The 10,991-nt window shown below is 35.4% G+C and overlaps 3 protein-coding genes across 3 annotated transcripts in view; all 3 read left to right on the top strand.

Annotated features, from left to right (window-relative positions):
• LOC104700578 (tropinone reductase homolog At2g29150-like) overlaps positions 1–2,780 on the top strand; it is a 3,647-nt gene extending 867 nt beyond the window's left edge. Inside the window, exons 2-9 of the mRNA XM_010416106.2 lie at positions 1–214; positions 306–412; positions 507–665; positions 1,371–1,429; positions 1,520–1,727; positions 1,831–2,044; positions 2,135–2,241; positions 2,451–2,780. Coding sequence (XP_010414408.2) covers positions 1–214; positions 306–412; positions 507–665; positions 1,371–1,429; positions 1,520–1,727; positions 1,831–2,044; positions 2,135–2,241; positions 2,451–2,642 — 1,260 coding nt within the window. The 3' untranslated portion in view covers positions 2,643–2,780. The remainder of the gene's footprint in view (positions 215–305; positions 413–506; positions 666–1,370; positions 1,430–1,519; positions 1,728–1,830; positions 2,045–2,134; positions 2,242–2,450) is intronic.
• Positions 6,357–9,767, top strand: LOC104700576. The gene is made up of 7 exons (XM_019227023.1): positions 6,357–6,638; positions 6,723–6,812; positions 6,971–7,643; positions 7,818–7,951; positions 8,030–8,230; positions 8,502–8,559; positions 8,890–9,767. Exons 1-7 carry the CDS (start codon positions 6,357–6,359, stop codon positions 9,765–9,767), a joined length of 2,316 nt encoding a protein of 771 aa, XP_019082568.1.
• Positions 9,768–10,991, top strand: part of LOC109125407 (uncharacterized mitochondrial protein AtMg00810-like) — a 2,101-nt gene continuing 877 nt past the window's right edge. Inside the window, exon 1 of the mRNA XM_019227022.1 lies at positions 9,768–10,874. Within this exon, the coding sequence (XP_019082567.1) occupies positions 9,768–10,874 (1,107 nt within the window). The remainder of the gene's footprint in view (positions 10,875–10,991) is intronic.

Below are 10,991 nucleotides of genomic sequence, written 5' to 3'. Positions count from 1 at the left end.
AATAACGTGGGTGTAATTCGTGGGAAGCCAACAACAGAATATGTGGAAGAAGATTTCTCTTTCCACATATCAACAAATTTGGAAGCTGCTTTCCATTTTAGCCATCTTTCACATCCTCTCTTAAAGGCTTCCGGAAATGGAAGCATCGTCTTTATTTCCTCGACTACGGGGATTGTATCAGTTTCATGTGGATCCATTTATAGTCTAACGAAAGGTAACCAAGATGGTTTGTACTAGAGGCGGTTCATTGCAAGATTGACTAACCAAGACTGGTTTTTATTTGTTGTTGTTCATTTATTTTATAGGCGCTTTGAATCAGCTAGCTAAAAATTTGGCATGTGAATGGGCAAAATACGGCATCAGAGCCAACGCTGTTGCTCCTAATATCATCCATACTCCTATGTCTCAATCTGTAATAAAACAAAATACGACTTCTAAATATATATTTGGTGTGAATGTAACAACCTCAATTCCTCTAATAATTTCTCAATTGTGTATTCTTAAAGTATCTTGAGGACGTAAGTTTCAAGGAAGGATTGTTCAGTAGAACTCCACTTGGCCGCGCTGGAGAGCCGAATGAAGTTGCATCACTAGTGGTCTTCTTGTGTCTTCCTGCAGCTTCTTATATTACTGGTCAAACCATTTGTGTTGATGGAGGTCTCACTGTTAATGGCTTCTCCTATAACCCACATGCTTGAGAATGGGTCAAACTATTTGTATTGATGGACGTTATACTGTTAATGAATTCTCTTATCAGCAACATTCTTTGGGATAGCCTTGCTGTGTTTTTCTCTAAATGTCTTAAAACTCTCTAATGGCCTTGTAATCTAATAAAACTTTGCTCTATCAAATTTTATGGAATAGGGTTTTAATGGTTCGGTATGTGATGCACATACTCTTGCCATGACACTGATGCAAATCGCCTCAACGATGTTCGATAGCAAGCTCAACAGTATTAAGTTAATCTTAATTTAAAGAAACCAAGCTGACCTTTTTATAAAGTCATGCAATATGGGTTCGCTATGAGTAAAACAAGAAACCTAATTAATAAGAAGATATTTCCGAAAACAAACCATTATTGTAATAATCCAATAATGAAAGTTTTGTCCTTTCTTCTCTGTTTTACAAAACATTCTTCTTTTTGCTCCATTCAAGATGAAGAAATATATTACAAACTTGGAAGCCTATCCATTGGTCAGAACCACTATCTTAGATATTTTAGTCATTTTTCTCTGATCTCATACGACTACATAGTATTTCCACCACACATACAAACATATTAATTTCACACTTATCTGATCCAGATTCATTGTATACATTAAATTTGTGGCTTTTCTGGTCACCTCAAGTAAGATACAAGAAAAATGGAGAAAAGATGGAGTCTTCAAGGTATGACTGCTCTTGTGACCGGTGGCTCTAAAGGCATCGGGTGAGTCATGAATATTTTATAAGTTCTTTTTATTGTATTGTGATATTTTGGTATGGAAGAACCAACTTTGTTTGTGTGTTTCATGAACAGGGAAGCAGTGGTGGAGGAATTATCAATGTTGGGAGCAAGAGTCCACACATGTGCAAGAGACGAAACTCAACTTCAAGAAAGCTTACGTAAATGGCAAGCAAAAGGGTTTCAGGTTTCCACTTCTATCTGCGATGTTTCTTCTCGTGAGCAACGAGAGAAACTCATTGAAACCGTTTCCTCTCTCTTCCAAGGAAAACTGAACATCCTTGTAAGTGTACATATAGAATTTTCTCCTTCTTGGGCTTGGGATGTACAAGAATTAAACATAGTGTTTTGTTGTATCTATCAATCTATATACATATGTTATGTAGGTAAACAATGCGGGAACGTTTATAGACAAGCCGACTACAGAATTTACAACAGAAGAATACTCGTTTATAATGGCTACAAATCTCGAGTCGGCTTTTCATCTCTCACAGCTCTCTCATCCTTTACTAAAAGCTTCAAGTTCAGGGGGCATCGTGTTCATGTCCTCTGTTTCTGGTGTTGTGCATACCGGTTCATCCGTCTATGGAGCAACTAAAGGTATATGTATGTATATATATACACATATATTCAAACAGCGACTGATGCATCGCGTTCTAAGACTTAATTAACTATAAATTTCTGTTTTAGGAGCTATGAATCAGCTAGGAAGAAACTTAGCATGCGAGTGGGCAAGTGACAACATAAGGGTTAACTCTGTGTGTCCATGGGTCATAACAACTCCTTTAGTTGCCGATGTAAGGCTATTAATTAGAAATTTATAAAAACAAAGATCTCCTTGATACTACAAAAAGAATAAGATTATTACATATAAATCTTTAACTTAAGCCAAATATTATATATTTGTTAGAGAAGTTTTAAAAATAATTACATGTGAATTTTTAATTAATTAAGTCAAAGCTATATTATTACTTCACTGTTTTAACATGAATGAAAAAATTCTCAGATGCTCAGTGATGAAAAGGTTAACAAAGCAGTGGAGAGTAGGACACCGATGGGGCGTGTTGGAGAAGCAAATGAAGTCTCATTGCTTGTGGCATTTCTATGTCTTCCTGCAGCTTCTTATATAACTGGTCAAACCATTTGCGTTGATGGAGGTTTCACTATCAACGGCTTTTCTTACAAGCCTCGGCACTAAACCCTTGATTGTTTGTTTTCATGTGTTTTTTTTCTTGATATTTAAATTGCAATATCTAGCAACTTAAGGAGACCTTTTCTTTTGTTAATTATAAACAAAAAGGTATGTAAAGAGACAAATAAGACATAATTAGATTGATGAGTAAAAAGCAAAAGAGTTTAGAATTCTTTTCCAAATTGTTAAGAAAGATGAATAAATCTTTAATCTCCAAATATGGCTTACAAAAATCTTAAGTGCAGCTAAAATTCAGAAAAATAGAATGTCGTTGGTGATTTAGGTTTTGGGGGTTTTATACTCATTACAGAAATAGGAAAACTGAAACCGGTTAAAGAAAAACAAAATAAGCCGTGGATGAAGTGGACCGATCGGTCCAACAGAGTTTGTTACGTTTGGGATTGATACTCCTGGTTTTTTTAGTTGTCTAGTTGTTTCACACATATTAAAAAATATATACAAATAATATATTATATCTTTACTAGATAAGGGCTCGCATGATGTGCGGGTTTTAAAATTGTTGAATAAAATAAATTTTAAATCTTAAATAATTTTTTTAAAAAAATAAAAAGAAATTTTATTTTCTGAAGTAAATATTAAAATAATTTTAGCTAGAGAAAAAATCATATTTGTATTTAACTTCATACATTTATTTATATTTTTATACTTTTAATATATTATAACAATTATTACAATAATCTAAAGCTAAATTATATCCCACCAAAACTTTTGTCAAATACTCATCATTACAAATATTATTATTGTCAAATTTCAAAAACGTTTCACAATTTATTACAAAATATTTTACATACAAAGAATTCATCAAAGCAACATATAATTAGTAGCCACATACAATTACAGTATGTTTTAATGTTTTTATCACCACCTATAAAATATTTTTTAAACAAATTAAACAACTTTTATATTGCTTTACTTTCATTTTGACATGATTATAGTTCTTATAATTATTAAAATTTGTTTTGTGACATAGTTTCTTTAACCATGAATTTTTTAACTCCAAAAATATTTTGGATGAACAACTGGTGAAAATTATCTACTCGATTACAATGATTTTATGACCAACCCAATAAAAATTGAGAAATTGAAACAAAGTTAATATAACATAATAAAAAGAAAAAATTGAAAATTATAATCATGATAGTATATATAAGTCTTAGATAATTCAAATATATAAAATAGAAACTTTATAAACAATCCAAAACATGACATATGTCATAATCACGTTATAGGATCGATGACCTATTCACTCCTCAGAAGTATCACATTGTACCAAAACTATTTAGAACTACGACCTCGTCTCAAATATTCTTGAATCATAATTTCTCAACTTATTTCTACCCAAATCAAAAGTTCTTATATATTTCTCTATATATATGGGTTTAAACGGTTTACTAACCAAATTCGATAGAAAACCACATAAATTCCGTTTGAAACTAATTTTAAAATGGTTTATTGTTCCAACTTCCGAAATTTCAAAATCGCTTCTCAATTATTTGATCAAGCAGCTCTTGTTTCAGAACTGGAATCATTGACATTATCTAGAAGAGAAAACACTAGATTTTGATCAGAAATATCAACCACCGACTAATCTTCAAAACTTATAATGCTACTAACTATATAATCACTTTTGAAACCTCCATCAGTGTTTCCATCCTCGATTAATTTAGCGGGCTTTATATATTTTAATTCCATTTTATTGCATCTGATAGCTTCCACTGAAGAACCCACATAAACGAAAGACCCACAATAGATCAGCAAAGTTATATCATAAAAAAAAAATCAAAGATCAAAGCTTTCGATATAAACATGTAAATTTTATGTGGATATATTGTTATTTTTTTTAGATTTGTTATTCACTATTTATTGATTAATAATAACATACATGCTTAATGAATTATTTTTTTGTTTATACATGTCAAAATCTAATTGATAAAACATGCATAATATAATTATTGTACAATGGAATATATATTAGTTTTCTTAATTTTCTTATTGATTTAGGAATTTTTATATATATCTAAACATGTAAAATTTATGTAGATTTAATGCTATTATCTTAATTAGCTGTTTTGAAAATAATAATTTTTCGACACATGTCAAGATCTCATCAGTATACTTGACACGTGTCACAATCCTGTTAATGATTAACTTTGAAAACCCAACTATATATAATAAGATTTAACTATTAAAATTCTAAAATACTCCCTCCGTTTCAAAATATAGGATATTTTAGTGAAAACACGCATATTAAAAAATAATTATTTTTAAAAAGTTTAACCAATCGTAAACAAGTCTGCGTAATATAAAATATAAATTTAATCTAAAAGTTGCATAGAAAGTTGGAAACATCCTATATTATGAAACAAAAATACTTCTCTAAACATCCTATACAAGTATTATGAAACGGAGGAAATATTTAATATTTTATTTATATAGTAAATAGTAAATAAAATATTTTTTTATTAAAAAAGGACATTGAAAACCGAAACTGAACCAAAAAGTTATGGCTAAAAGGACAAATTAAAAATGGGAAATAGTAGATCTTTTGATCTATGTGTTGGACCGATTAGTCCGACAGCTTTTTTTTTTATTATTATTTTTAATTACTAAGAGGTTTCGGGCCTTAGTCCGTACATCCGCTTAGATCAGGGATCAAAGCATTTTATATGGTGCCCTTCCAAAGGTCGTCTCTCGAACCGGCGACCTCTAGACTTTAACGGAGAGTCTTTACAAATTAAGCTACGGACGCTTGGTGTCCGACAGCTTTCGGAAAAATGCTTCTATGACGTCGTGGGAACGGATCTCGATCGGTCAGTTGGCTGGAACGATCCATCCGACATCTTCTAGAATTTTGCTTCTTTAACGTTGTGGGAACAGATCCATCCGGCTCTTGTGACCTCCATCAAACCATTTGCGTTGATGGAGGTCTCACTGTTAATGGCTTCTCCTATCAGCCTCAAGCTTGACAAAGACATTTTCACGTTTTGACCTGTTTAAATGTTCTCTCTAATAACAACTCTCACGCTACGAGAGTTTATGAGTTTGGGTCCCTTGTAGAGAGTTTATACAGCACAATTTCCACAAACAAACACACTATGTTAAGTTACTGTTTTGAGTGACTAATCTATACCAAAGAGTAAACCATGACAACTAACCATCCATCAGCTTTTTTTTGTAATTTTATATAAAGACGTGGAAACGTACGAGTCTGACTTAGAGTTTCAGTTGTGTTTTATGAGTGAAGCTATTTTTTTTTTTTTTTTGCCTTAGTCTAAGATACTTGTATATAAGTATACTTTGTAACACGATTTACGGTTAATGTGAAATCCAGTTTATTCGTTCACATAAAGTTGTTATGGTATCAGAGCGAAAATTTTTCTCTCTCTAAGAAACAAGAAGATTCCATCATTGTCTTCTTCGTTTTTCTTTTTTCTTCCGCTTCATCAGCAGATCTACATCAGATCTTCAATTCGTCTTTGATTCTTCGAGTAATCATCATCCGGTTCTCGATTTCTTCTTTTTTCTTGAGTTTTTTGAGCTCAATCTAGCTTTGATTCAGCTCGATGAGTGCTTCAATCAGTGACATTGTTCTACGCTTTTTCGCGAATCTCTTCTTGACTCTTCTTCGTATTCTTATGATCTTTCTTTCATTAGTCTTTCTACTCTCGTTCTATTTTCGTCACTAAGATTGTTATCGCCATGGCTCCACCTTCGAATCCAGTTGCGCAACAACCATCCGATCAATACGATAATCCCTATTACCTTCACAATGCGGATCACGCTGGGTTGATTCTTGTTTCAGATCGGTTAACCACTGGTGCAGACTTTCATTCTTGGCGTCGTTCGATGCGAATGGCTCTCAATGTCCGGAACAAGCTAGGGTTCATCGATGGTACCATTCCTCAGCCAGCTTCTCATCATCGGGATTTTGGTTCCTGGTCACGCTGCAACGACATGATTTCTACTTGGTTGATGAATTCAGTTTCCAAGAAGATTAGCTAGAGCTTGTTATTCATCCCTACCGCAGCAGGTATATGGAAAAGCTTAATGAATCGTTTTAAACAGGACGATGCGCCTCGTGTCTTTGAGATTGAACAACGTTTGAGTGTAATCCAGCAAGGTTCTTTGGATGTCAATGCTTATTATACTGAATTGGTAACGTTGTGGGAGGAATTGAAGAATTATGTTGAGTTACCAATTTGTACTTGTGGAAGGTGTGAGTGCAATGCAGCTATGTTGTGGGAAAAGTTACAAGAGAGGAGTCGTGTGACTAAGTTCTTGATGGGATTGAATGATAGCTTTGATGCTACTAGGAGGCACATTCTTATCCTAATATTGAGGATGCTTTCGACATGGTTACTCAAGATGAGAGGAACAAGAATATCAAACCAGTTTCTAAGGGTGAGAGTGTAGTGTTTCTCAACTCGGGTCCTACTCCACAATCAATGTTGCCATCTAGTGATAATGCTGTCTATGGTGAAAACTCTGCTTTTGCGGTTCAGCATAACTACTATCGTCCTAGAGGTCCACGTCCTATGTGCACACATTGTGGTATGGCCGGGCATGTTATTCAAAAGTGCTTCAAGCTACATGGCTATCCTCCAGGTTATATACCAGGTTATAAGAGTAATGGGGGCTACAGTCAACGTCCGTCTGTTCCATCCTCGACTCATCAGCCCATAGGACAGTCTCCTTCATTCAGGCCACATACAATAGCAAATGTTATGAGTGAGTATGCTGCTGATGGTACTTCTACATATGTACCTCCTCCGACTTCTACTGCTATGAATCTTAACATTGGACAGATGAGTAGTGACCAGATTCAATCATTGATTCAGCAACTTTCTGCGCGTGTGCGACTTCCAGAGCCTACAGCTCCTTCTCCACTTGCTTTAGTCCAATCTGAACCATCTACATCATCTATTTTTAATCCATCTCCCGCCACTGTTACAGAACATGGTGTTATGGCTGTTCAGTCCTCATCTGGTATCTTTCCTTTTCCTTTTTCTTCTGCGCGATATGAAAATGATCATCTTACTTTTCAACATCAATGTTTCACATCTTTATATTCTACTCTTCCACATGGCTCTTGGATAATTGATTGTGGTGCTACAAGCCATGTTTGTTCTGACTTGACTCTCTTTAGTGATACTATTTCAGTCTCTGGAGTAAATGTCTCTTTGCCTAATGACACTAGAGTGGCAATCACACACACGGGCATTGTTCCTATTACATCATCTTTAATATTGCATGACGTTTTACATGTTCCCTCGTTCAAATTTAATTTGATTTCTGTAAGTAGCTTGTTGAAATCCAGTAATTGTTCTGCTCATTTCTTTCCTGATTCTTGCTTTATTCAAGAGTTTATTCAGGGCTTGACGATTGGTAGAGGCATAATTCTACATAATCTCTACATTCTTCAACTTGATGTTCCATCTACACATATATCATCTATGCATTTCTCTGGATCCTTGTTAGCTGATGGAGATCTGTGGCACAAACGCCTAGGGCATCCATCATCTGCCAAGTTACAAGAACTATCCGGTACTCTGCCTATTACTAAGTCTTCTCTGGCAATGTCCCACTGTTCAGTTTGTCATTTAGCTAAACAGAAAAGGTTATCTTTTGAGTCTAATAACAATTTTACAAAGACACCATTTGAGCTTGTTCACATGGATATTTGGGGTCCTTTTTCAGTAGAATCTATAGAGGGTTTCAAATATTTTCTTACAATTGTAGACGACTGTACTAGGGTAACATGTATATATCTTTTGAGAAATAAAAGTGATGTTACTTTCCAATTTCCTTCTTTTATTAAGCATGTTAAAACTCGCAAATATAAAGGCTATTAGAACCGATAATGCTCCTGAGTTAGCTTTTACTGATTTGGTACGAGAGCATGGTATGCATCATCAATTTTCATGTCCATACACTCCACAGTAAAATTCTGTTGTCGAACGTAAACATCAGCATTTGTTGAATGTTGCTAGAGCATTATTGTTTTAATCCAACATTCCTCTCGCATACTGGAGCGATTGCATTTAAACAGCAGTCTTTTTGATCAATCAGATTCCTTCTGTCATTTTAAACAATAAATCACCATATGAGTTACTTCTTAACAAGCAACCGGATTATGATTTTTTATGTGCTTTTGGATGCTTTTGCTATGTTTCAACATTGATAAAAGATCGAAATAAGTTTAGTCCTCGAGCAGATCAATGTATTTTCTTAGGATATGCTTCCGGTTATAAGGGCTATAAAGTCTTGCATTTGGACAGTAACTCTGTTTCTATTTCTCGAAATGTGATTTTTCATGAACACATTTTTCCTTTTCTTGATAAACCTGTGCCTCCTTCACCTGATATGTTTAGTAAAGTCATTTGTCCATTGCCTGTTCCTGTTGATATTGATCGCATTGACACCTTGCATGAACATACAATACCATCACCGTCATCTGCATTTCATTTGCACAACACACACTCTAGTGGTCTAACAGGTGAAGATGCGATTACACCTACAAAGGCAGAAGTGGTTTCACTACCGAGAGCCAGGCCAAAACGAACGGCTAAGGTACCCAATTACTTATCTGATTACCACTGTGCCTTGATTCAACATCATTCATCTCCTTCTCCTACTATTTCTCTTCCATCTTCTGCTAGTACAAATACTATTCTTGCTTCTTTTTCTAAACCTTTTACTACACCATATCCTCTTTCTTCATACCTTTCTTACTCCCAACTCAAAAACCCTTTTCAGTCCATTGTCCTTTCCGTTTCGCTTGAAACAGAACCATCTTGTTTTAGCCAAGCTATAAAATCCAAAAAGTGGACTAGAGCTACGGATGTGGAACTGGAGGCTATGGAAATTACTCATACGTGGGATGTTCTGTCTCTTCCTCCTGGTAAAAATGTTGTTGGATGTAAGTGGGTTTACACTATTAAATACCATGCTGATGGAAGTATTGAGCGCTATAAAGCTAGGTTGGTAGCAAAAGGATTTACCCAACAGGAAGGGGTAGATTATTTTGACACCTTTTCACCTGTTGCTAAACTAGCTAGTGTCAAATTAATGCTTGGAATTGCAGCTAAGAAAGGATGGAGTCATGCCTAGATGGATGTCACTAATGCGTTCTTGCATAGTGATTTGGATGAAGAGATATATATGAGTTTACCTCAGGGTTACACTCGTCCTCCTGGAACTACTTTGCCTCCTAATGCTGTTTGTCGATTGAACAAGTCCATTTATGGACTGAAACAAGCATCGAGACAATGGTACCGCTGTTTTTCAAAGGTTCTTCTCTCTGACGGATTTATTCAAGCACTTGCTGACAACACACTGTTTGTTAAGATTGACTCCACATCATTTATTGCTGTTCTGGTATATGTTGATGATATCATGATTGTTAGCAACAGTGATGCAGCAGTAATGCGAGTGAAGAAGCTTTTGGATGCAGAGTTCAAGATCAAAGACCTTGGCCAACTCAGATTTTTCTTAGGCTTGGAGATTGCCAGAAATTCTGAAGGTATCTCTGTTTCTCAGCGAAAATATTGCCTGGATCTGCTGAATGATGCAGGACTACTTGGATGTAAGCCTAAGTCGGTTCCTATGGATCCGAAGGTGACACTCTCGAAGGACTCTGGTCTTCTCTTGGACGATGGTACACCATATAGAGCGTTGATTGGTAGGCTTCTTTACTTAACAATCACAAGACCAGATATCACCTTTGTTGTCCATCATTTGAGCCAGTATCTGTCATGTCCCACTGATGTACATATGCAAGCTGCAATGCATATTCTCAAATATCTCAAGAACAACCCAGGACAAGGGTTGTTTTACTCTGCTAAGGATGACATATGCTTAAATGGGTTTGCGGATGCTAACTGGGGTACTTGTCCTACTACAAGACGATCAATATCTGGTGTCTGTGTTTTTCTTGGTGACTCTTTGATTAGTTGGAAGTCAAAGAAGCAGAAGGTTGCCAGCCAGAGTAGCACGGAGTCCGAATACAGAGCTATGGCACTTGCTACAAATGAACTTGTTTGGATGCAACAATTACTTACTACTCTGCAGGTTCCAGTTCAAAAGCAGGCCAAGCTCTTCTGTGATAACAAATCGGCTATGCACATAGCCAATAATCCAGTCTTTCACGAAAGAACGAAGCATGTGGAGATCGACTGTTATGTTACACGAGACCAAGTGAAAAATGGCTTCTTGAAGGTTCTACATGTCTCCACTACGAACCAGTTAGCAGATATCTTGACAAAACCTCTGCATCCTGGTCCATTTCATTCTATCCTTAATCGTTTATCTGTTTCAAACCTCTTCCTTCCTTGT

Source organism: Camelina sativa, chromosome 7 (genome assembly GCF_000633955.1).
Source record: "Camelina sativa cultivar DH55 chromosome 7, Cs, whole genome shotgun sequence".
Taxonomy (NCBI): Eukaryota; Viridiplantae; Streptophyta; class Magnoliopsida; order Brassicales; family Brassicaceae; genus Camelina; species Camelina sativa.
Note: the sequence above shows the minus strand (reverse complement) of the source record. Positions and strands in the feature narration are given on the sequence as shown.

Excerpts from the sequence above, each read along its gene's own strand:
- LOC104700576 (XM_019227023.1), top strand. The coding sequence starts at position 6,357 with ATGGCTCCACCTTCGAATCCAGTTGCGCAACAACCATCCGATCAATAC. Across the intron at positions 6,639-6,722 it reads CTACTTGGTTGATGAATTCA|GACGATGCGCCTCGTGTCTT; the intron begins GTTTCCAAGAAG and ends CGTTTTAAACAG. Across the intron at positions 7,644-7,817 it reads GGCTGTTCAGTCCTCATCTG|TCTCTGGAGTAAATGTCTCT; the intron begins GTATCTTTCCTT and ends ATACTATTTCAG.